The sequence below is a fragment of the Acomys russatus genome, chromosome 23 (assembly GCF_903995435.1).
Source record: "Acomys russatus chromosome 23, mAcoRus1.1, whole genome shotgun sequence".
Classification (NCBI taxonomy): Eukaryota; Metazoa; Chordata; class Mammalia; order Rodentia; family Muridae; genus Acomys; species Acomys russatus.
In genome coordinates, this window is record NC_067159.1 from 34800249 (window position 1) to 34826950 (window position 26702).

General features: G+C 43.0%; 1 protein-coding gene across 2 annotated transcripts in view; it reads left to right on the forward strand.

Annotated features, from left to right (window-relative positions):
- Ppa2 (inorganic pyrophosphatase 2) overlaps nt 1-26702 on the forward strand; it is a 73594-nt gene that overhangs the window by 19159 nt on the left and 27733 nt on the right. For both annotated transcript variants that reach the window (XM_051165510.1, XM_051165509.1), the window contains exons 4-7: nt 4757-4810; nt 9064-9183; nt 15351-15437; nt 24467-24593. In XM_051165510.1, coding sequence (XP_051021467.1) covers nt 4757-4810; nt 9064-9183; nt 15351-15437; nt 24467-24593 — 388 coding nt within the window. The remainder of the gene's footprint in view (nt 1-4756; nt 4811-9063; nt 9184-15350; nt 15438-24466; nt 24594-26702) is intronic.

A 26702-nucleotide genomic window follows, 5' to 3' on the forward strand; every position in this document is an offset into this window, starting at 1 on the left:
TAGATTGATGGATTTCTGTATATTAAACCATACCTGCATGCCTGGAATGAAGCCTACCTGGTCGTGGTGAATGATATCTTTGATGTGTTCTTGGATTTGGTTTGCAAATATTTTATTGAGTATTTTTACATCAGTGTTCATAAGAGAAATTGGTCTGAAATTCTCTTTCTTTGTTGGGTCTTTGTGAAGTTTAGGTATTGAAGTGACTGTGGCCTCATAGAATGAGTTTGGAAATGTTCCATCCATTTCTATGTTTTGGAGTAGCTTGAAGAGTATCAGTATTACCTCTTCTTTGAAGGTTGGTGGAATTCTGAGCTGAAACTTCTGGCCCTGGGCTTTTTTTTTTTTTGGTGGGGGGGAGACTTTTAATGACTGCTTGCTTCTATTTCTGTAGGAGAAATAGGACTATTTAATTTGTTTATCTGATCTTGATTCAATTTTGGCAAGTGGAATCGATCAAGAAAATTATCCATTTCTCTTAGATTTTCAAATTTTGTGGCATATATGCCTTTGAAGTAGGATCTTATGATTCTTTGTATTTTTTCAGTGTCTGTTGTTATGTCTCTCTTTTCATTTCTGATTTTGTTAATTTGGATAGTGTCTCCCCCTTTTAGTTAGTTTGTCTAACAGTTTGTCTATCTTGTTGATTTTTCTCAAAAAAACAGCTCCTGGTTTTGTTGATTCTTTGAGTTGTTCTCTTTGTTTCTAATTTATTGATTTCAGCTCTGTTTTTGATTAATTCCAGATGTCTACTCTTCTTGGATGTTTCTTCTCCTCTTTTTTTCTAGGACTTCCTGATGTTTCATTAAGTTGCGTATATGAGATGTTTCTAGTTTCTTTATGAAGGCACTTTGTGCTATGAATTTTCCTCTTAACACCACTTTCAATGTGTCCCACAAATTTGGCAATGTTGTTCCTTCATTTTCACTGAATTTCAGAAAGTCTTTAATTTCTTTCTTTCTTTCTTTCTTTCTTCCTTCCTTCCTTCCTTCCTTCCTTCCTTCCTTCCTTCCTTCCTTGACCTAGGTGTCATTAAGTAGAGTTGTTTAGTTTCCATGTGTGTCTGGGCTTTCTGTTATTTCTCTTGTTGTTGAAGTCCAGCTTTAGACCATGGTGATCTGATAGGATACAGTAGTATTTCAATCTTCTTGTATCTGTTGATGCTTTCTTTGTGACCTACGATGTGATCAATTTTGGAGAAGTTTCCATGGGGTTCTGAGAAGAAGGTATAATCCTTTGTGTTTGGGTGAAAAGTTCTGTAGATATTTGTTAGATCCTTTTGATTCATGACATTGGTTAGTGTCATTATTTCTTGGTTTAGTTTCTGTTTTCATGACTTATCCTTTGGTGAAAGTGGGGTGTGGAGTCTCCCACTATTAGTGTGTGGGGATCGATGTGTGGTTTAAGCTTTGTTAATGGTTCTTTTACAAATGTGGGTTCCCTTGTATTGGGAGCATAGATGTTCAAAATTGTGATGTCATCTTGGTTGACTTTACCTTTGATGAGTATGATGTGTCCTTCCTCATCTCTTTTGATTAATTTTGGTTCAAAGTCTATTTTATTAGATATTAAAATGGCTACACCAGCTTACTTCTTGTGTCCGTTTGCTTGAAATACCTTTTTTCCCAGCCTTTTATCCCACGGTAATGTCTATCCTGGTGGCTGAGAAGTGTTTCTTGAATGCAGAAGAATGTTGGATCTTGTTTATGCATCCATTCTATATCTTAGTCTATATCTTAGTTAGTCTATATCTTTTTATTGGAGAATTGAGACCATTGATGTTAATGACCAGTGACTGTTAAGTCCCTTGATTTTGATGTTGGTTGCAGTAGAGTGTTTGTGTGGTTATGTTTTTGCAACTGTGGCGGTTCAGTCCTGCTGGATTGGGGCGGGTGGTTAGTTTTCTGTCTTATCCCTTCAGGTCTGCCCAGCCTCTTCCGAGAGTGTGGGAGGCTCTGCTAGGCTGTGGAGCCTGACTAGGCTGGGTCTGTTCTGCCCAATTGTGCAGGGACAGTCCGCTGGGGCCGGTAGCTAGGTTCTTGCCCGTCCCATTCTGAACACGCAGCTGTGGCTGGATAACATGTCCACAGCACTCTGGGCACCTGTGTGGCACCTGGGGCTTTCTGTGGACTGGCACGGGGTGGGTAGATGGGGTGGCGTCTGAGGACAAATCCACCTGTTTCCCTCAGATTTTCCCAGGCCAGGAGCTCTGGTGCTTCACTGCCTGGAGTTCAGTCCCATATACCGAATTCCTGCTATAGAGCCCGGCTGCAGTTTGCAGGCGGGTTCTGGTCCAGACTTTGAGGACTGGCCTCCCATCTTCAGTGGGCTCTTGGTTGACCCACGGCCAGACCCGCCTGGGGTCTGCACTGTGCGGGACCCCCTCTCACCTAGTGTTCGCCAGGTCTTGTGGTCTGTGGCTCCCAGTCCGGTCCCTAAACAGTCCATGTTTGTCCCCCGATCTTGGAGTCTCCCCAGAGCTCTACTTCTTGCCACGCCTGCACCACCATCCTGGACACAAAGCTCCTAGGTAGAGACTGGAACCCTGGCACACTTCCTTGTAGGAATGCAAAACCAGACAGCCACCAAAGGAAACAGTCCAGAGGTACCCAGCGGTCGCCGGGGAAACAGAGACGCGGGGGTTTCAAAGTATGCAGCGTGGCCACAGTCTTGTTTGTTAACTATGCGTCTTTAGTTGCTACCTAAGATTGACTCTGCCCATCTCTTACTCTGGTTGAGTTTCCCTGCTACCCTTTGCCTCTGCGGTCTTATTCCAAGTCCTTGCCTCCATAGTTGAAATTATTGTCCCCAGCCTTTGCGTCCACTCTCACATATAGCCACAGAGGCAGTTAAATTCCCAGACCATATGCCTGCTGTCCATATTCTGTCTGTCAGATGGCCCGGAACCATCTACACCGGAACCCCTGTGCTTGTGGAAAGTTTGTATTCTGGACCTTTTTGCTTCTCTGCTGATCAGTTTCTGCTCAATGGGGTCTGGTTAAGTCTTGTGTTTTAGCAAGTGCAGTTCCAATGTGAGAAAGAACTACTGCTGTAGATGGGTCACACGAAGCTGCCTTGGCATATTAGTCTGAAATAATCTTTTTCAGTGGGAAAACATATATTCCAAGTTTAGAGTGTCAAAATAAAATGTAATTCTTGTAACACAGATTACACGTTGGGGACTGATTTGCGTTAGAGCAGAAAGATGGGCAGTGCCTTCCTGTCCTCCCGACACACATGAGGCTCAGTGACAGTTTCTTCACGTTATTCATGTTTCTTTTTTATTTCTTTCTGTATCTTATTTGCTTTGAGGGGAAAAAGAAAAAGAAAGGGACTAAAGGAGGGTATAGATTTCCATGCCATATTTCTGATTTGTAATATGTATCCTGAATTTTCTGATAAATGATGTTAAGCAGTTGTTGACTTATAATTAATGTCAATCTTAGGAAAACAAGGCTGATACTGGCTTTGGTAAACTATAGTCAAAGCTTGCTGCAGCTGGAGAGAGGAAAGGCAGGGTAGCATGAGCCCTGGTCATCAGGCGCAAATGGTGACTGAGTGTGACTTGCAGGTTCAAATTTTAAACCTGTTCCTCATCTGTTGTTCTTTGGATCCAACTCAGATCTGTGCAAGTGGCTTTGGTAGGTGCCATGGTACAGCTATTAACAAAGCTCTAATTATTTTTATTATTATTAGATTCAGTCGATATACAAGTTACTATCATTTCACTGCAAATGTTTCTAATTGCTCAGTTACCAGTTACAGACTAGCTGTGGACCGGGGCCATGCTTTGAGTAGTGCTGCTTAAACCATTGCTTCCTCATGACCATGGTTCATTAATGCCGTAAACATTGTATCCCTGCCCTTTCGTAAGCCACCTTTAAGTGTTAAGACTGTCTCTTAGTGAGGCAGGCTCTAAGAGTTGTACTTACTACCATTAGACCCCAAGTGTCTCCTTTGAGTTAAGCAGTCTACAGAGTGTAGAAGTGAGAAAAAGAAGCCATGGTCCTTTTGAAATGTTAAGAGGTCTAAAACCACTAACTTTGTTTTAGAAAGGCCTGTCTAACTCCTTGTAAACTTTCTAATGGTCTATAGCAACTACTTTACTTCGTATTATGATTTTAGCATGGATGCAAACGTTCTTGTCATCATTTCTGACGACTTGATTTTGCATGTGTGTTCCTTTAAGTTACATAGTGATATTTTAGCCACATTGTCACGAGTGGAGCATAAGTGGTCTGCCATTCTATTTTAGCTGGAAAATAAATATCAAAACTCATTTCCTGCTACGTATGGTGGTGCATGCCTTTAATCCTGGTATTCAGCGGGTGAAGCCAGGTGGATCTCTGTCAGTTTAAGGCCAGCCTGGGCTGGATAGCAAGTTCTAGACTAGCCAGAGTTACATGGTAAAGCTCTGCCTCAAAACAAAGAACTAAAACAGACCACATCTCATGATTGCCAGTATTCCCTGAAAAGTGCCTTCAAATGTTGGGTGACCTTTAATGCTGTGTGCTGTGGTGGTCAGATGTGCAGCGCCTTTGTGAGTGAGGCAGCGTCTCTAGCTACAGGAAAGGTGTATAGCATTGGTGGACGTAGAGGGGAGGCACTAGACATTTAATGTGTGGGATGGAAATGTGCCCTGCTCTTTTATTAGAGTCTATACTGACTTTCATTTAGTGCATACTTCCCCCAATGCCAAGTGGGGAAAAAAAGGTAACTAAAAATGTTAATGTTCTATCTTTTCTTTTAATTGCAGAATTTGTTCAATATGGTTGTGGAAATACCTCGGTGGACAAATGCCAAAATGGAGGTACATATATAGTCTATTAACATAAAATTGAAATGCTAACTTAAAAATATAAAAGCATTGTTTCCAGCTATTTGGAATCTATTTTGAGGATGAGTAACAGACTTGTATGTAGGAGATAGTTTAAAATATTCTTGTGAACTTAGACCTTAATTTAAAAAACAAAAGGGTTTGAACTGACTATTCACTTTAGAGAGTGTTTCCCCATTTTCTGTCAGGCACACATTTATGTAATTTTCTTTGCCCTTTCTTTGGCATGGTGGTGAACACTTGGAAGCTTTATTCAGACTCTGCTCTGTATTTAGTTTATAGACACAAGTGAAGCATTTTGCCAGGTGCTGATGGCAGTTCGGGCTTCTGGGTCCTGTAGAGTTTTCCGTTGCCTAGGAACAGAGCTCCTACCGACTTGGTGGGTCTTATCTAAGAGCGCCTACTTAGCCCTGGCTAAGGCTTTTGAAAACCGTTATTTTAATCTTTTCCATGAAACACGAAGCTGTCAGGCTGCCTCTTCTGCTTGCTGTTGCTTGCTCTCTTCCTCCCATCTGATGAGCCCCTTAGAGTTTGGAGTGGATTGTCAAGCATGGCACTTGATTTCTTGACTTCATTGCTTATTTTATATCAGGTTTTGTTTTTATTTTTTCGCACTTCTTTTGATGCTAATGTGAATGTGTCTGATAGAAAAAGTAGCTTTAAAATGAAGTCACTTGACAAAGATCTGAACTTCATTTCTTTTTAATTAATGTAAATCAGCAATATATATCTGGACATATATACGTAATATGTGGACTACAATGTGATTTATGAATATAAGAGAAAAAATTAAGTCAAGCTAATCAACATATCATCTGAAATATTTTTCTCTGGTGAGGTAATTTAAAATTTTTACCCTCTTAGCAATTTTGAGATGTGCAGTTCACTGCCTTGCACAATAGGTCTCAAAACAAAACACACACAAAAATATTATTTAAAACGTTTATACTCTTCCAGCACCATTTTTTCTGCTTTAAAAATTTTTAAATTTATTTTAATTCTGTTTAATTATTAACTGACATAAAAATACAAGCATGATGCCGTGTTACACTTAATAGATATTATTATAATATATGAACCTGCTAAATGCATCTCTTTCTGTAAACATATATAATTTATACAGTGCACATTTTCCAGGTTCCTTCTGCCTTTGGAGACACACCTTCTTGTTTGTAGTCGTCCTCACACTGTGCAGATGTTCCTCCGCCCATGGACCAAGCTTCCCCATCCTTCCTCACTTCTTCCTCTTTCAAGCCTTTGGTTACCGTTGTTTGGCTCACAAGCTCTAGGAGATGGACAATGGAGTCCATTTTCTTTGTCCGTTCTTCAGTCAGTGGACCATGTTTCCGTCCCTTGGCTGTTGGAAATGGTGAGGTGCTGTCCGGTGCCACGTAGCGCACTGCCGTCCTTCCTTCGCCTGTGTATTTAGAGTAGAGTTGCTTGCCGTGTCCGCTGTTTTCAGGTTCCCAGACAACCTTTGTGCTATTATCCACAATGGCTGTACTAATTTAAATCCTCTCAATGGTGTACAAGGCTTTCCTTCCTCAACAGTGGACAGAGATTTCCTCCCCAACAATGGACAAGACTCCCGCCCCCCCCCCCAAACAAAAGAGTGTGTAGACTGTTGCATCCTTACTAGCATTCAGTACCCATAACGTTTTTGATAATTAAAGTGAGGTCAACCCTCATTGTGGTGTTTTGTTATTGTTAGTAACCTCCTCCCTCTTTCTGTGTGTGTGTGTGTGTGTGTGTGTGTGTGTGTGTGTGTGTGTGTGTGTGCGTGCGTGCATGCGTGTAGGTAGAAGCCTTTGGAAGTTGGCTCTCTCCCTCCATGGATGATATAGCTGGTACTCAAACTCAGCCCTTGACAACAAATGCCTTTACCATCTGAGCCACCTTGCAGACCTTCTCATCATTGCTTTGACTAGAATATTCCTGACATCCATGTACAGATAGATAGATTTTCTTTTCCTGTTGACCATCTATCTGTCTTCATTTAAGAAATCACTAAGTCAAGCCGGGCGTGGTGGCGCACGCCTTTAATCCCAGCACTCGGGAGGCAGAGGCAGGCGGATTGCTGTGAGTTCGAGGCCAGCCTGGTCTACAAAGTGAGTCCAAGACAGCCAGGGCTACACAGAGAGACCCTGTCTCGAAAAACCAAAAAAAAAAAAAAAAAAGAAATCACTAAGTCTAGTGCTTATTTTTTAATTGTAGTTTTTGGTTGCTTTGGTTTTTTTCTATTTAGCTATTTAGTTTCCTGTATATTTTGGATTTTAACCCGTTGACAGATCTATGATTTGAAATGTATTTTCTCTCATGATTTTTTTTTTTTTTCATTCTGTTGATTGTTTCCCTTGCTATGCAGAAGCTTTTAATTTGCTGTAATCCCACTTACTTATTTTTGCCTGTGAGTTTTGTGGTCAAATCCAAAAAGTTGTTGTCTATACCAATCTGTCCGTTGCTCCTGTTTCTTGGTGGCAGTTTAACAGTATCTGCCTTACGTTTCCAGTTGGTTTTTGTAAATGTTCAGGGTACAGGGAATCAGTTTTGTTCTGTACACGACTTTGTTGTTTTTCCAGCGTGGCTTCTCCTGAAAAGAATGTTGCTGGCACCTCTGCTGAAAAACACTTGTTTTCTGTTCACCTGTCTGTGTTGGAGATTGACTTTTGCAAATTTCAGCATTTTATTACTGTGGTTTTGTAGTGTAGTTGGGATTCAATAATGTGATGTTTTTTCGTTTTGTTCATAATTGCCTTAGCTTTTTAGTGTGTGTGTGTGTGTGTGTGTGTGTGTGTGTGTGTGTGTGTCTGTTTCCATGGAAACTTCAAAGTGTGTTCTTCCTATTTTTCTGTTCTTTTTAAATGACTTTGGCACTTCACTCTGGATCACAGTGACCCTGATTCATGCTACTTCCTGTGTTTTTTCCTTTATTTGTGTCTCCTTTGATTTTTTTTTTCCATCATCAACTTACAGTTTTCAATAGGAACAAATTCTTTTCTTCCTCTATTAAATTTGCTTATTGCTGTTTTTTTTTTTTTGTAACTACGACAACCTCTTGATTTCTGCTTCTAATGGTTCATTAGTAGGATACAGAAATGCTGCGGAGTTTTTTATGTTGATTTTATATCCTGAAAGCTAACTATATTCATTTAATAATTTTAGGTGTGTGTGTGTGTGTCCAGTAAACAGTGACAGTTTTATTTCTTCCTGTTTTGATGCCATTTATTTCTTTTGCCTAACTGCTCTGGAAAGGTCTTTGAACATGATTATGCTGAATCAATAGCAAGCCCGAGTATCCTTGACTTGTGTCAGATCTATCTGCAAAGCTTTCAGCCTTGTTTGCGTATGTGAGTACACGTGGGTGGTATCTGCAGGCGCTGCAGAGGCGGGAAGAGACCATAGGGTGTCCTTCTTTATCACTGTCTCTCCCTGAACCTAGAGCTTATGTCTCATCTACACTGGGAGTCAGCAAACCCCAGTGATGCCTCTGTCTCCACCGCCCAGAGCTGGGTTCACAGGTGTTTGTTTGCAGAGAGCTACCTGGCCTGTTAGGTGTGTTGGTATCTGAACCCTGGTCCATAAGATTGCAGAGCACTTGATCTTGTCGCCACCTGTCTAGACCAGTGGTCTTCCGCCTTCCTAAAGCTGTGTGTGCCCCTTTAATACAGTTTGTGTATCATATTGTGGTGACTCCCAGACGTAAAATTGTTTCCCTTGCTACCTCATAACTCTAATTTTGCTACTGTTAGTAATCGTAATGTAAGCATCTGTGTTTCCTGAGGGTCTTTTGGGGCCTGCAACCCACAGGTTGACAACCACTCCTCCAAACCTTCACCATCGTAAACACCTTTGAGTTAACTGTAGTATCATAAGACTGTTGGCAAGAAAGGCCCCCAAATTAGCAGCAGTAGCAACAACAACAAAAAATGCCACTTAACTTTTGCTCTCTTGTCTTTCCATTCATCTTACTGTTTTTGTTAGAAATAATATAGTGTATAAATAATTGAAGCCTAAGTCTGTAATAGGGTGTCTCATTTCCGTACAGTTTTTCTTACATGGTACTTGTTAGTTGGTAATCAGAGTTGACTTCATTTACTTTGAATCACCTTTGATCATTAAGTTGGGCTATGACTATTTGGCCGTGCTGTGGCGGACGTAAAGCCTGTTCCTTTACACAGGTCTAATCATCCCCCGTCCCCCCGTGCCTTCCCCTGTGATCTGCCTAGATTTCTACCCAGGAGCCGCTGAATCCCATTAAGCAAGACATGAAGAATGGAGAGCTGCGCTACACAGCGAACATCTTCCCGCACAAGGGCTACATATGGAATTACGGGGCCCTCCCCCAGGTAATGGCCCTGCTACGATGCTAAACATTTATGTAGGCTCTGTTCTTTAACAGTTAAACTTTACTATACAACCCAACTAGCTTACACAAGAGGGGAAAAAGAATGAACCTTCCGGTATCCGTTCCACGGGACGGGTCCCTAGGTGTCTCTGGCCTGCGTGCTGATCGCTGATCCTCCTTCTGCTCAAGCCAGGTCTGACCCTGCTGCCCCTCTCTCCTCTCCGTCTGCCTGTCTCACGTGCGAAGGAAGGTCTCCTTCTCCCATTGAGGGTTAATTAGAAAAACAGTAGTCCAGGTGGAGTCCCCAGGTCCGCTTCCTGAATTCCAGGCCCAGGATGGCTCCACCCAGTCTATCTCAGGGAGTATCCATGGTGTGTCCAAGGGTAAAGCCCGCCAAGATTGCTTTCACCTGTGACAAAGCTTACAATCCTTCCCAGACATCCCCCTTCTCTTAAAAAATAATTAAGAACTATATACACAAATATACATATATACAGAATCATCGGGTATCAAGTACATAACCAAGTCCTTTTATACTTGTTAACCTGAAAGTATTCCACTATCCTACCAAAGAGAGCCCTTTTCTTTCATGAGAAAATACAATTATCAATCTATAAATATGTTTTTAATTTTTTTTAATGTTCTTAATTTTTAAACTAAAGCTTCTAGTAACACTGTGGCTATCTAGTCTTTAATCCCATCAGAGACCCAAGACATTTATGTCTCCTAAAGAAATCATCTTGTGAATCCTATGAGCTCCTTGAGTTTAGATTAGCTCTTAGGACATACCAGTTTCAGACATTTGCCAATGAATATTTTTAATATGGCAGTCACTTGTATCAGCAAACCTTACTCCAAACCATCTATATTGTCACTTCTCAGGTTCTTGGAGTCAGGTGTATAGAAGACTGACATTTGACATATGAGCACATCTCTTTTTGTGGGCTTAGCTGTTGTCAAGGAAAAATTTTCAGCAAGTCTTTATCTAACCATTCCTTTAAGTATGCTTTTATATACAATTCTCTATGAAAGGTTGGGTTTTGGGTTTTATTTTTAATAAACCTAATGGGTAAGTTGAGTTAAATTGTGTTTGGAACTCACTGTTATGTCCAGAATTCTGACTGGAAAGCAAGGAGGTGTGTGATGGCAAGCCCTCATTCCCAGTATAGAACAGTGCTGCCATTCCTGCCCCTTTTTTATTGACCTCTCAAGTTCCTCACTCTTTGAAGCAGCAACTAATCTTCCTGATTATTTAGGGAATAAAACTCAACATGGCTGATCCAGAGTCTGGGTTTCAGGGACCTAGAGAAGTTTTTTTTGTTTGTTTTTTTGTTTTTTGTTTTTAATGATCATAAACCCCATTCAGTCATCAGCTGCTTGGAAGTTCCATGTTTGTATTTTTATGCATTAATTTTTAATATGGGGGACTGTGTAGGAAAAAAAGGACAGCTGAACAAAACAGATGTCCAGATAGGATAAACATTCACAAGAAAAGAAAGAGGAAAAGTGTTCTTTCAAGAGCCTGTTTCCCTTTGATGCAACTAGACCACCCACTTGGATGCACTCTTGGTTAAAACTGCCACTCTTGAAATGACTAGAAATGAAAGTGTATGTTCAATCCACAAAGGCAGATGTCTTGACTTCTTAGACTTCTAAGTAGATGATTCTGTTGGACCTAACAGAGAAAGGTTAAAAACAGTTCCGTAGAGCTTAGGAGATTAGTGGGGAGGAGGACGCATGCGTGAAGGGGAGCCAAAGAAGCCACTGATCAGAGGCCAAACCAGAGGCGGGCAAAGTTGAGCAGTTCGGGAATAAACTAATACTCATTTCTCGAATTGCTTAAGGATGACGGTGCTAGAAATCACAGACGTGAAAAGATGAGAGGTAGGCACAAGGTCCAGCAGAGTGATGGATGACTGAGCGGGTGGGCTTTAGAGACAGGTTGTCACACCAGCAAAGTGACTTTGAACAAGATCCTTTGCATGTCTGCCTCTCTTCACCTGTAAAGTGGAGAACAGGAGTATTTCCCGCACGTGGCTCTGCTGAGGTCTGTGAGATTCCTGAGACTCTCGTGAGATGGCCACCACTCTATCAGTAGCAATTGCTTTAGCTTGGTGATGAGTGCCAGATCAGCGGTTCCTGCTTAACGCTGTGACCTTTTAATACACTTCCTCACATTGAGGTGACCCCCCCCCCATCATAAAGTTATTTCTCTCCTACTTCATAATTGTAATTTTGCCCCCGTTATGCATCCTAATGTAAATATCTGACATGCAGAATATCTGATATGTCACCCCGGAGAACCGCTGGGTTTGTATCATCTGTTTCTTTTCTAAAGTTATTTGCACTTGGATTAGAGAAATCAACAGCTAAGTCACTGGTTGCGGGATAGCATAGCAATGTAGCTAGCATAACTCTTACTGATTCTATTATTATTTAGAAAATTGTAATAAAGCACAGCTGGGTGTGGCAGCCCGCACCTGTAATCTCAGCACCCGGAGGCTGAGGCAAGAGGGCTAGCGGCAGTTTAAAGCTGGCCTGGCTTATATATAGTAAGACCTGGTGTCAGCCCTACCTCCCCCCAAATTAGCAGGCCAATAAAAAGCCTATCTACTAATGAGAAGGGAAGGGCTGTGCGATGATGAGTGAAAATGAAAGACGCTTCTGCTGTTTGTATTTAAAGAACAGACAACACTTTTTGTGCTCCTCTGGGTGTGTTTGGATTTTAAAGGTGTTCTCACCTTCCCTGCTTTTAGTCTGTGAGGTACAGTTGCTCGTTCTTGATTCAACTGAATACAACTGGAGCAGTCTCTTAATTTACCCTGTGTTGTGCATTCTCCATGACCTAATTTCATCCTCCATCCAACATCTACAATGATGTTTTAAAAGTAAAGATCTGGCCAGGCACAGTGGCTAATACCTTTGATCCCAGCTCTAGAGAGACAGAGGCAGTCCAGCCTGGTCTACGTAGAAAGCTGTAGGTCAGCCAGGATTAATATGCTATCTCTGCAACAAAAACAGAAAGGTCTGCTGATGTTTTTCCCATACAAGAATCTTTCAGTGGTCTCCTGCTGAATGTTTGCTAAGGACATTTCCTATCATTTCCCATAATAATTATTTAAGAATACTGCCAAGTCAAAACAGCCATAGTGACTTCCCCGGGAGAGAAAACAGCTGGAATCTTCCAGCTGTGGACTCACACCTGGGCTGAACCATGGACAATTGTTTCAGATCCTTTTTTTCTTGACGTTTACAGTGTTTTGCCTGCATGTACACCTGCATGCCAGAAGAGGGCATCAGATCACATTATAGATCTTTGTGAGCCACCATGTGATTGCTGGGAATTGAACTCACTGACCTCAGTCAGAGTATTAACCTCTGAGCCATCTCTCTAGGACTAGCAGCTAAGGCCTGTTTGCTTTTTTTTTTTTTTTTTCTTATTTAGTTGAATAGGTTTTTGGTTTTTTTCTTCTGTCCTGTTATGCACCTATACTTCCACTAGAGGGCATACTCAAATTTTTATATTGTTCAAGGTTTCCTCACCTGTTGAAATTACACTGTATCTTCAAGGTAAAAGTGATGTCACTTAATGTGCATCTTTTCGTAATACAGCTAAAGCCTATAGATGCAAAATACCAAAGGCAGAGTGGTTTTGGGTTTGTTTTTTGCTGTTACAGAAAACCATGAAGAAATGTCCCGAAAATTAGCAGTGCTGCATGGCTTAAGGACATTTCCTTTTTTTTTTTTTTTTTTTTTTTAATTCCTCAACATTAGGAACTAAATTGACAGATAATATTGAAAGTGGGGTAGCGAGAGGGAATTCAGTCAGCCAATCAACAAACAGAAAAGTTCCCCAGTGGGCTGGAGAGATGGCCCAGCAGTTAGGAGCACCGTTCTCTTGCAGTGGACACAGGTTCCCCTCCCAGTAGCCACATGATGGTTCACAGTCATCTATAGCTCCAGTTCTAGGGGACCCGACTCCCCCTTCTGGCCTCCACAGGCACCCGGCTCATGTGTGCTACACAAATATATACATACAAACAAACATTCATGTACATAAAGTAAAATAAATAAATCTTTAAAAATAGAAAAAATTCTCCAAAGCCGTATGTTACACATGCTATCAGAGGTCAGTCTTAAGGGCTGTAGAGAAGGCTTAGCTCTTACAGACCCGGCTCCCAGCCCAAATGGCAGTGTAAGGGAAGAGTGTCTTATGTTGCTCTATGTAAGCTAAGTTACGAATCTGTGAGCTTTCTGTTAATGGGTGGTGTGCATGGAGATTGTGGATGAACGCTGACAGTCATGACCAGGGCCCGATGTACCCACACATTATCTTACTTGTGTTGTTTCTATAGTTGAAGAAACTGAGGACTAGATGTTTAGTAAAAGTTGTGGCCAAGGCAAGGCTGGTGTTTACTGCCTTCCTTTAGGCCAGCGTGACTTCTGGTTCATCTCCATGGAAGTGGGATTTCTGCCTTAGGAAAGGAGAAGCTCATGGGTATTTCTGCCTTTATGATCTAGATGTGCCTTCCAGTTTGGTCCCGTGTTGGTTTCCCTGCACGTTGAGACAAATGTTACGCTGTTTATCAACACGGCTCTCTTGGTTGCTGAGCCTGCCTTATTCACCACTATCCCCGTGTAGAGTGGGTTTTCAGCATCCAGGCTTGGTGGATGCAGATGCCTGGTGGTCAGGGATAGGAAGGAAGCAGCAGTGGCGGGGGCACCAGGAGAGAGCACAGCTGCTGCAGGAAGTGCACAGAGACAGTCCGAGAGGAAGGCGAGGCATGCCAAAGAGGGAACAGTGAGACAGAACTTGCTTTGTTTCTTAAATTTGAGCATCCTGAGTTCAGATTCACACAGTGGAGTGTAATCCTGCCTCTCTGACTTAGACCACTGTAAACCATTTCAGTTGGTTTGTACAGTGGGATGAATAATAATGTATTCTTCACAAGGCGTGTGTGTGTGTGTGTGTGTGTGTGTGTGTGTGTGTGTGTGTGTGTGTGACACCTGTGGCCATACTATCACCTGTATGACATACTGTCACCTATGCCAGCATATAACATTAACAATTATATTGGTTGTTATTCTTGTAGTTTTTTGAAATAGTATTAGTGTTGGGGCAATACTTGCTGGACCCGATTTTATTGTTGTTTTGTTTAAAGTAAAGATGTAGCAGTGGGTGTATTACAGTCTAGACTAGAAGGAAAACACTGGAGTTTTCTAGGGCTGATGGTGAATAAGTGTACATTTTTAGTTACCTACATGAAATACAGACAGTAAATTGGGGAATGGAAATGCCGGGAGAATAGCAGTGGCTGAATCTTGAGATGACAGTTTCTCGTCCCTTCTAATGTCAATTTCAGGCAAATCATTTTAGTCAGTTTCTGTAGTTTGATTCAGAGTCAAGCAGTTAGGAAGCTTCCAGGAAGAGGCAATGCCTAGGAGAGATTTTAAATTGCTGCCACATCCCCATTACACTATTCCTCTCCAAAACTGTAACGCATATTCTGTAGCCAATGGGTCATCATCTTACAACAGAAGGAAGAGCTGACTTATTTGCATGATTTTGGCCGGGTCTTGAAACAAAGTTGCAAAGGTAGAGAGTGCTGTTAAGGGAAGGAAAGAGACAAAGGTAGGTTCTTTTTTGCTGTAGTAAATAGTGCCTCATCTTTGTTTCTGGGGGATACCCTCTCTAGCAGTAGGAGACATTTAACCAATAGGAGGTTCATTTCAGACGTGAAAAGCTATATCTAGAGGCTGTCACCGTGTCAGATGGAGCCACAGGTGAGACGGTCGGTAGAAGGAGAGAAATGGCACAGGCAGCGGGGACATTCAAACCGAAGCCCTGAGCTTTGCGAATGTGAATGTAGCCACTGACTAAGCCTGGAAGATGAATCTTCTGGAAATACCACCCACTTTCAGATGTAATTACACAGACAAATTAGAGGCAGAGGGAGGAAGTGCTGCAAATCTGTTTTAATTATTGCGATGCTTGCGGGTGTACTGGTGTGTTAGCCCAGAGCCTTGAGGAACCTCAGATAATTTTTCCTTTAGATCATGGCTAGCTCTAAAACTTCATGATCATGTGGCAAGATTAGGGTCGACTGCAGGGAGTATTAGCCTGCGCTTCTGCCTCATTTTTGTTTTTTGCTTTGTTTTGTTCTTTAGACCTGGGAAGATCCTCATCAAAAAGATAAGAGCACAGACTTATGTGGAGACAACGACCCCCTTGATGTTTGTGAAATAGGCTCAAAGGTTTGTTTTATAGCCTGCGTTAATCCTTGCATGTGTTTTGCTTTATTCGTGTCATAAAATTTCATTTTGGCCTCCAGTTCTTTCCTTCTTCAATGTCTGAGCATATTCATTCCTCTGATACCCAGACTGCATATCTTGACTTCCTCTTCCCAAGTCTGGGCTTGGTAAACCACAGCAGGTGGAATCCAGCCGCCACCGCCACTGCCGCCTGGTTCTGATTATGTAGGTGACACAGCTGCATTCGTGTGTGCCCCGTCTTAAGCTGCACTTCCATCACACAAGCAGAGCTGAGGGCTTGTAACAGGGGCTGTAAGGCCTGGAGTATTTGCTGTCTGAGTCTTTGCTGGAAGGTTGCCAAGCCTGGCTTGCTGGGCTTTGCTATTGTCTAGACAGAAACTTCAGTACTGATGAAAACCAACTGCTGGGGCTGGGGCGTGGTTTCGGCGGTAAAATGCTTGCCTCGAAAGTGTCATACCCCGAGCTCAGATCTCCGGAACCCAGGGGAAAGCCAAGCACAGTGATACCTGTAATGCCAGTTTTGCCAGGCAAAGTCAAGCCAGATACCTGGGCCTTGCTGGCCAAATAGCGGGGCCTGCTCAGTGAAGGTCCAGGCAATTGAGAGACCCTGTGTTAAATAAAAGAGAAGCATAAGGAATGTCCCTGGAGATTGTTCTCTGGCCACACACGCGCACGCAAACACACACACACACACACACACACACACACACACACGAATCCCTGTACTTGCACACGTGTATAGAAGTGCACACACAGACAAACAAAGCAAAGACTCTCTTCTTTCTTTTCTTATCTGCTTCCAGGCTGCCAGTTTTAGTGGAGGGAAACGCAGTCCACAAGCCTGTAGGCTGGTCCTGCCCATTAGCTCTCCATCTCTTCAGTTCCTCTGTTGCTATAGCATTTACCATGTTGTTCTGCGCTCTTCCTGTTTGGTTTGCTTTCCCAGGAGAGCCTCTGGTCTCTGAGTTCAAGCTCTCGCAGATGTCGGGCGGGGGGGGGGGGGGGGGGGCGTACATTCTCTCATTCTCCTCAGAGCTGTGTAAGCTGGGGCGTGCCATCCCCTCCCCCCACACCCCCATATCTGCGTTCTAGATTTCACACTTCCTGCCTGTATGTGTTCTTCTCCTTTCTCTTCAGGGTCTGTCAGCAACCCCTCTTCTTTCTTCGGCTCCTGCAGCAGCCTCCCTAACCCTTTATGTAGAGACCCGGAAGAAGACCTTTCAGTACCCATCTCCATCTCTGGCGTCTCTCTCAGTTGTCACTCCACTGTGAAACTGGTCCATCTTCCCTTCCACCATCATTTCAGTCAAACTGCCCTCCCCGGGGTCACCGGTAGCTGCTGTGGGGAGGGGGGGCTGTGGATTTCCCTTCATGCGCTCTGATTGTCAGTCCCTCCTCCTCCTCCTCCTCTGAGGCCCAGGCAGTCACTCACCTGGCCTCTATTACATCTCAGCACTTTGCTTTCCCTCCAAGCATACGGGCTCCCTCCCCACCCATGGTCTCTTTGCAAGTCCATTTCGTTCTGGCCACTTCATCTGGGAGGGCGGAAGGATGCCCTTGTCAACTCTCCCGTCCTCCTCTCAAGGGTCGCTGTTCTCGCTCTCCAACTGACAGCTTCAGCCCAGATCTTTTCATTCAGCTCCTTATGCTCAGATGTCTCCTGCGCCTCTCAAGTTGTGTCCCGAGCCAGGTTCACTTCTTCCTTTTTTAAATTTACAGCTCTCAGAATTTTCCGTGAGGTGGGGGAGGTGGGGGAGGGTGGGGGGGACACAACCAAGAGGAGAGTAACAGGTGTAGTGAGTGAGTACAGTGGAACACTACCTGAAGACAACATGCCCCCCCCCTCACATCGCCACATTCCTCCAGCAGAAACAAGAGTCACTGATTGTCTGCTTCTCTTTGCCCAGTTACTGAAGCAGGATTGATTTTGGGTCCCAGAGAGCTTTCAAAACTCTTTCACGCCTTGGCAGCTAGGCGCTACTTCGTCTAGTTCACGGTAGTGACGTATTCCTTCCACTAACCACTTTCCCTGCTGAGGTGTCACGCCAACCTAGTGTGCCTTACTCTTTTGGGTACCTGGCTCCTGCCTCCTTCCATGTTTGCACACCACCCACCAGCTGTAATGTGTCTGTCTGCGCTCTCCTCTGAGCGGGCGTTCACTCAGGACACTCTCCTTGTGGAGAAGGGAAGCACTTCACTGCCTCCTCTTTTCACTGTTCAGCTGGAAACTTACTTGCTCTGGTCAGTCGGCCTGACCCTGCCCAGGCATCACGTGCTGCTGTTTGCTGTGTACCTGCCCAGTCCTGCGTGCACTCGGGTGTCAGTGTCTTCACTCTTTAAAGGTGATAAAGCCCTGAGGACAGGCCTGTCCACTGCGTCCATCACCAGTGCTGGGCTCAGTGCCCAGCCTGGGGCAAATGCTCAATTTAAAGAATGCCGAGTGGGATTTGTTAATTGTTACATTCTCCTGACTTACTTGAAATCAACTTACACTAAAATCTTCAAGTAGTAGTTATCTCTTTTTACTTAGCATATATATTTTTGTTTCTCTCCTTTTATTTTTAATATTCATCATTCGGATTCCCCCTCTTCATCACCTCTTAATCTTTCTTGTTATTTGTTGCTTTTTCACTTTCTTTTTATTTTCTCCCTTCAGTGTTCTCCTCATCCTTTTCCTCTTCTTGTTTGCCACCTCATTCTTATTCCTTTTGTGAGGAGAGATATTCCCCCTTCTACCTTGAAATTCTGATTTCATTCTCAGATTTGTTAGAATTCATGTATATGTTACTGTTATTCTGTGCTCACCCCCCCCCCCCCCCCATGCTCCAACTTTGGTTTTTTGAGACAGGGTTTCTCTGTGTAGTCTCGACTGTTCGGGACTCACTCTGTAGACCAGGCTGGCCTCAAACTCACAGCAATCCACCTGCCTCTGCTTCCCAGAGTGCTGGGATTGTAGGCATATACCACCATGATTAGCTGTTATTCCTGCCTGGCATATGAATTCAACAGAAACGTAAACAAATTATGACTTTTCTTTTTTTTTTTTTTTTTTTTTCATTTAAGGTTATAGTTTTCTGAACTTTTTAAAAAATACTTTCTTCCAAAAGGAATAAAGAGATGTCTATAAAATTAAATAGGCTTCAAGAACGAAAGAATGAAAGAATTAAAACATCTTAATGAATACCTTCTATGTCCAGATTCCATGCTATGCTCTTTGGTTTCCTGCCCATATCTTATTTCATAAGTAAAGCTTGCTAAGTTAAGTAACATTTCCTTGCTAGAAAGATTATGTGTTGAAAAATTCCTTTATTCTTGGGGAATAACTCTTGGGTGGTAGTGAATTCTTATTTAGTGTGAAATATTCAGTCAATTTAAACCTGGTATGAGTAAAAGATTAAGCAAAGGGATCTATTTTCACCCATGTAAATATGTCATTGAGCATGTAATTAGGGAAGTTGTAACTGGAAGGTATGTTAGCAACATTGTAGCTGATAAATTGACGTGGCACAGTCACACTTATCTGTAAGCCAAGAATAAATCTAAGAAAATTAAGTGTGGAGTTGTGTGTGTGTGTGTGTGTGTGTGTGTGTGTGTGTGTGTGTGTGTGTTTTGGTTGGTTGGCTGGTTTTTTTATTTTGTTTTGTTTTTTGTTTGGCTGTTTGTTTAGTTTTTTGGAGCTAGGGTTTCTTTGTGTAGCCTTGGCTGTCATAGAACTAGCTATGTGGACCAGGCTGGCCTCAAACTCATAGAGACCTATCTGCCTTTGCCTCCCAGGTGTTTGGATTAAAGGTATGTGCCACCACTGCCACCTGACTGAGTTTTAAAGTAGAGATTTCCAAGTTGCTGAACATGCAGCATAAAATTAGATTGTTAATATGTGTTTTAATATATGTACAATTATTATTGAAAGCATTTTTTACATCTTACATATAAAGTGTGGATTTAGTAGGTTTGTTGTATATAAGTATTGAAGGTATATGTTATATTTAATTAATTAGTTATTGCTGTATTTTGCTAGTTTATTCTAGAACTTACAATATTGTAGGCTTGCCTACTATTTAAACCCTAGGCAGAAAATCCAGGAATGCCAGGCACAGACACTTTTGGAGTCCATGGAAATTTACACTATTGCAATTTAAGTTGCAGTAACTTGCTTTACACACTGCTACTTTCTGTTGTTAACTGGGCCTGGTTGAAATTTGACTCCTTCAAGACTGAATTGATATGGAGCTTAGTTCTAGAGGCTCCTCTTATATTTATTTATTCCGAGCTTCTGAGAATTGCCTTGGTAGGTATAGTCTAATAAATCCGTGTAGATCCCAGACGGGAGAATATACTGTGCAGAAGACATCTTGGCTTGAGCCCATACATCTACTTGTCCTTGACTCTTCGACACCGTGGGCAACTTTAAGATATGATCTTATCTTCCCTTTACTCTTGAGAAACTTAAACCTAAAACACTGTGTGAAATAATTTCACCTAAAATCATCTCTTAGGATTGTGGAGGACAAATTCAACCCAAAATTTATGACTAAAGACTTTGCCTTTTGAAATTTCCCCCCTCAACAGCTAGAAAAGGGCTTGGTCTAGTTTTTACCTGAAACCTGGGGACAAACTTCAGCTCTTGTTGAGAATCTCAATCTAGTTTACAGGCTGAATTAACTGGGTTGTTCCCCCAGATGTGGTCACAACATCTGCTGCCTGCAGTCATCTTGGAAGGGTAGAGGACAGGCCAGCTGCGGAAGTTGATGCCCTCTGGCAACTAAAGTAGCTGATTCCTTTAGTCAGCATGAGCCGTGGCAGAACTTCCTAAGTGAAAAGTAAATAGTCTTCTAGGACCCTCTGGGTCCTTCTATTTCTCCAATGGACAGGACATTCTCCACAGTTACGAGGAGAGCGGGGACTGACTTTGACATGAACTCTGGTGTGCCATATTTGACCACCTCCCCTTGGTGGGGAGGCCTGGTGGCACTCAGAGAAAGAATAATCAGGCTACCAAGATGAACCTTGATAGCCAATGACCATATAGTGGGGGAGGAGGTCCCCCTCGGTCTTAGACCTAGGGGAGGGGAATAGGGTGAAAGCGGGAGGGAGGGAGGAATGGGAGGATACAGGTGATGGGATGGCAATTGAGTTGTAATCTGAATAAATTAATAAAATTAAAAATAAAAAAAAGAAAAGTAAATAGTCACCTCTGAGCAAAACAAGTGTCTGAGGAGTGCCCATAAGTGAGCTGTAAGAAAAATGGCGGTGGGAAGTCTTTGGTGGGCGAGCGAAAGAAAGAGGGCCCTACCAGTTGATAGAGAGCTAAGGACCACAGACACAGACATATTTTTAAATATATTTTATTGATTTATTCATATTACATCTCAATGGTTATCCCATCCCTTGTATCCTCCCATTCCTCCCTCCCTTCCATTTTTTCCTTACTCCCCTCCCCTATGACTGTGACCTCCTCCCCCTGTATATGCTCATAGGGTATCAAGTCTCTTCTTGGTGACCTGTTATCCTTCCTCTGAGTGCCACCAGGCCTCCCCAAACCAAATGACTAATACATGATCTCTTCAGAGATTCAGTGTTAAATATGCCTGTGTCATACTGGTGCCCATATATGACACAGACATATTTAACACTGAATCTCTGAAGACATCATGTATTAGTCATTTGGTTCCTATGAGAAGTCTACACACACAGTCAGCACAAATTGATTTATACTGGAGTGTGGTAGCTTCATAAGGATTTTTACCATTTGTTCCTAAGTGTCCTTTGTGGTTTTGGGTTTTGAGTTTCCTCCTCTGTTCTGAAGGTATTACAGCTAAGAACAGTTTGTTTGGAATAGGCTCCCTCCCCGCTCTGTGTTCTTCTGAGATCAAAGGCTGTTTCATCTGATGAAACGTGACAATCGGCTCAACTTGCTTCCCGCTCTCCTTAAAGTCTACAAAATAGAGTCACTGGTTGATGTGTTTTTGGGAAATAAGTCTTACGAGTAAGAAAATAAAATAATTAAGGATGCCATTTCTCAAGACCGTCCCTGCTGCCTGTTCTGTGGCACACGGATGTTCGAGCTGACTAAATGTTTGTCAGAGCATCTTCACCTCTCCCTCTGCGATGCTAGTAAGCCAAACCTGTCTCCAGCCAGCCAGTATCTTCTAGGGGTCAAAACTGCCTCTAGTTGAGGGTTGCTCAGCTGGTGTACCTGTGCGGTCCCCAACATGGCCAGTTGCACAGTAATGCCAAACTCAAGATGTTTTGTTTTATGACGATCTTACAATTCCTTTGGTCTCGAGCACCATGCCCATGCGGCCTTGCACTCCAGAGACTGTCATTGCTTCTCCTTCAGTCCTTCTGCCTGTTTCTGTTCTCCAAATCGCCTCTGTCCACACCCTCTTCAGGTGGAGACTCCCCCAGTGAGCACTGTGTGTGACCCAGCCTGAGTTGTTAGCCTTCCCTACCAGCCGCAAAGTCTCTTGAGAATTGTCTCAGGTTTAATAGCAGGCATGCTCTGAACTGTAAATATCGCCCCCACTTTTATAAGTATCTATACATCTTCCTTTTGGACTTGAGGATCAAGAATTTAAGAAACCACAGGTCAGACATGATTATAAGTGATTGAAATACTTGTTGATTTACAGACGGGGGTGGGGGGTGGGGGGGGAGAAGCATAGTGCGGGTGGGGTAGAAAGAGTCAGCACTTGGTATGTCAGACACTTGACACTCAAACTATACACAGCAAGGGTGCTCTTTTATTTCCCCCACAGACCAGGAGTCTCTTACCCCTGCAGGCGTCTGAAGAGAGCAGCAAAGCTGATCAAAAGGGCAGGAAGATTAGATCAGCAGGGCCTGCAGTTAAGCTCTTGGCCCGTGCCTCCAACCAAGAGCTTCCTGGGCATCCCGGAAGCTGTCCATAGGCTTAGTTGGGAATCTGATGTCGGAGTGGAGACACTTAGGTTTTGTGACCTATCCTAAGCAAGCATACTGAAAATGGCCTTCTCCGTAAGAAGAAGCCTATGTGTTTTGTTTTGTTTTGTTTCGAGACAGGGTTTCTCTGTGTAGCCTTGGCTGCCCTAGACTCACTTTGCAGGCCAAGCTGGCCTTGAACTCACAGAAATCCACCTGCCTCTGCCTCCCAAGTGCTGCGATTTCAAGCATGTGCCCAATGCCCAGTGCCCTTCTTCTTAAAGGAGGTCAAATCTGAGTTTTTGCTATTTCCTTAAGGGTACCAAGATTGGCAGACACATGCAATTTGTAGAACTACAGCATTGTGGACAGCAACTCACACCTCACTCAGATCCTTGTCTTTTGGATATATTTAAGGACAAGCTTTTTATTTCTTCTCTTACCACTTTCTAAATCCTCCTTAACATTTCTATTTACTATGAGTGGGAAGGGGGAAATAAATTATGACTTCCTTCAGGAACCCAGACTTTCATGTTGATGAGTATGGAAAATTACCAGTCGAAAGCTACCCAGGGCACTGCGCATTGTCACTTACCCTCACTGCCATGCTGGGAAGCAGACACTGTGTGACCCAGTTTTACATGGAACTGTTTGGCAGTAGAGCTAACTTCTATGGCTGGAAATCATTGAAGTAGGATTAAATCCCAGACATGTCATTCAGAAGTTGTTTCTAGCTTCTGCCGGGTTCTGCCTCCGGAGATGGTACTTGTGAAGACTGAGGTACAGCCGTACCCATCTCATCACCATCCTGTAGAACTGCAGGTTGGGTCATGCACTCCCCTAGGTTGAGACTTGAGATGGTGGACCTAGTTTTTGAGGTCTCCTGTATTGTCTTGTTTTTCTCTGGGCCCAAAGTATCTAAGTGTCCTAGACAAGGTAGTAAATCTTTGCAAACAGAGACTCTTTCCTCTCTCTCTCTTCCTCCCTCTTTCTGCCTCTCCCCCACTTACTTTCCTCTCACAGTGCCTAATGTAGAAATGGATATTTAATAGATGATAGACTAGCGATTGGAGACCCTAATCTGATCAAAGAATGAGGGTTAGTGTCACTCATACAGTCACACAGTAGGCTGCTGTGTGCTAATCACTCTTGCACACTTAGGTTAAGACTGGAGGGTCATTTTGCAAATGTTTTGAATGAAATTACTTGATTTTTATGGTTTAAATCATTTCCTTCCTCTAAACAAACACTTTGAGAGTACATAAACAACTTGGTTTTCAGCCCTGGGCACAGCGGTGGATGCCTGAAATCCTAGCACTCTGGGAAGCAGGTGGATCTCTGTGAGTTCAAGGCCAGCCTGGTCTACAAAGCAAGTCCAGGACAGCCAAGGCTACATACACAGAGAAATCCTGTCTCAAAAAAACCACAAAAAAAAGAAAAGAAAGACTTGGTTTTACACACCTTATTTTTTTTTTTTTTTTAATGGAAAGCTCCATTTGAATCATGAGGAAGCTTACAGAGAATTTTATCACCAATTAAACCTTTAGAAATAAAAGGATATAGAAGGAATTCAGGCATTGGCAACTTGAGGGCACTGAAATCACTTTCTCAAGCAGTGGAGAATCAGGGTCAACTTCTAATATTGTGTATGTATATACTTGTGTGTACATGTGTGTGTGCATGGGAGAGGGCATATGCATTTATTTAGTGTCTATGTGTGTGCACCACGTGCGTGTGCGCCCGTGCCATGGAACCGATGTGGAGGTCTGAGGACACCTGCTGGCTTCTCCTTCTGCGGCCTGTGCTCCACAGATACGTTGGGCAGAAAGCCCAGGCAATTACAGGGCCCTCCTCTTTGGGTACCTTCCTCCTGGAGTCATGGCCCTACACTGCCTGTCGTTTAATGTCTGGCTCTTGTTTGTTTATTTTGTTTATTTAATTAGCAATTCTTTAATGTGTGGCAGTAGACGTTTTTGAGATGCTCATCCTGGAACGGATGCCTGAGGCAGGCTTTCTGACCGTTTGCACGTGGTTTCTATTTCCATCTTGTGCGTGTGGTTTTATGGTTCAACCCTCCCAAGCCTTGCAAATGACGGGATCTTTTCTCTGTGAAGGTTTTTTCCTGTGGAGAGGTGATTCCTGTGAAGATCCTTGGGATTTTGGCACTTATCGATGAGTGTGAAACAGATTGGAAAATAATTGCTATCAATGTGAATGATCCTGATGCTGGAAAGCTTCATGGTAAGTCTGGGCCCTCCCAGAAGACAGAAGGAAATCAGTGTGGTGGGGAAGTCTTAGAACTGAAAAGGGAGGCATAGAAAACACAATTCATATGTTTAGGTGTTAAACAGCATTTACACCTTTTTCTGTAGACCGCAGAGGTTAGTCTAGTATATGTTTTGTGTGAGTTGTGTTGTGTTGCTAGGAGGAGAAAGAAAATGATACCCTGTGTGGGGTACATAGAAATTTGCTCTGTGTGTTTCTACTTAAGTGCTTTCCTCTTCCTCTCCTCTTCCTTTCCTTCCACCCTCCTGTCTCCCCACTTTCTCCCCCTCAGTTCTTTTGAGTAGCTACTTTTGTTCGGTAAGCAATGTATTGAAATGGCCATTTCTTAATTTGTATATTTTCTTTATTGACTGGAGTTGGCAGTTAGAAAGACAGGGACTTCTTAAACATTTTCTGATTCTTCTCTGTTTCTCCTTAAAAAATATTTTATGTTTCCTCCTAAATTATCCCAATAATTCTTAGCATCCCACCTCTACCTGGATTCACATTGGAGGAGCTTTTTCTTCTGGGAGATGTAAACAGACATCTACTTCCTCCTTCCAGGGTACCAGCCACAAACCTAAGTGTGTTCCCATCCCTACTGCTGCTTTGAGGCAGTGTCTTTCTTTCTTTATTTCAAGATTTATTTATTTATTTATTTATAAATTATGTATACAATGTTCTGTCTGCATGTATACCTGCATGCCAGAAAAGGGCATCAGATCACACTATAGATGGTTGTGAGCCGCCATGTGGTTGCTGGGTATTGAACTCAGGACCTCTGGAAGAGCAGTCAGTGCTCTTAACCGCTGAGCCATCTCTCCAGCCTGGCAGTGTCTTTCTCATGCTAGCCTTGATATCCGGTTTTCCTGCTTCAGCTTCCTGAATGCTAGAATTGTAAGCATGGGCTATTATGCCCTGTTTGGCCTTCTGCTCTTGCTCCTCCTGTCTCAGCTTCCTGAGTGTCAGATTTTAAGTGTGATGTACTTGTCTGTATCTGTTGTTGATTTTTTGTCTTTCTGAGACAGTGTTTTTCTGTGTAGCCATGACTGTCCTGGACTTGCTTTGTAGACCTGGCTGGCCTCAAACTCACAGAGATGCACCTGCCTCTGCCTCCTGAGTGCTGGGATTCCAGGGATGACTTTCATATAGATAGAATGCCCCTCTAGGTAACCTTCTGCGGCCTCTAGCACCTCTAGAGGCCACAAAGGAATGTGCTTTTTTTCTTCTTAACTTGTCTCTAAAACATGTAGTGCAATGACTTGAAACATAAATTACCACATGGAGTCGAAATTTCTGTCTCAAAGAAGGAAGTGGTTTTGTGGCAATTTAAGTATTGTCACCTGCTTTTTGGCATTTTGCTTTTCTTTTCATTCTTAGAGAATTTCTTTCATGTATACGTGATCAAATCCGCTTTCTACTCACTTCCCCCTCCCGCTCTCACTAGATTTCCCCTAACATGTCGCCCTTTCAATGTTATGTCCTCTTTTTTGTTGTTGTGTTACACAGCTCGTGAAGTCTGATTGGTGCCATGCATGTGTGGGTAGGTATGGGGCCATCGACTGAAGCCTGAGTGCTTACTCAGGACCCTACCCTCAAGGAAGAGTGAATGACTCTCTCCCCCCAAGCAGCCGCTCACTGCCAGTAGCTCCATAGCAACAGGTCCTTGCTCCTGGGTGCTGGCATCCTAGCTGACTTAACCTTGCAGACCTTTTGAAGGTAGCTACAGTCACACAGGCTCATGTGGGTCATGTTCAGAGGACAGCATTTCACAGCGCTCCTCCCCATCTTCCTGTTTTTATCTTCTACTTCCTCTTCCCTGATGTTTCCTGAAACTTAACAGAGGGTAGGGGGAGGTGGTCATTGACAACGGTGGCCCATTTAGGGCTGGATACTCAAAGTCACCTGTCCTTGCCACTGTAACTAAATTATGAGCCTTGTCATTGACTGCTGCCTAATACAGAAAGATGCTTTTCTGACAAACCGAGGTTGAGAGCAGCCCATGCCTTTGTGTAATGACACAAATATTTAGAAGGCAGTTTGATAACATATGACCACTTAGCAAAACAACAATAGCAGGTTCCT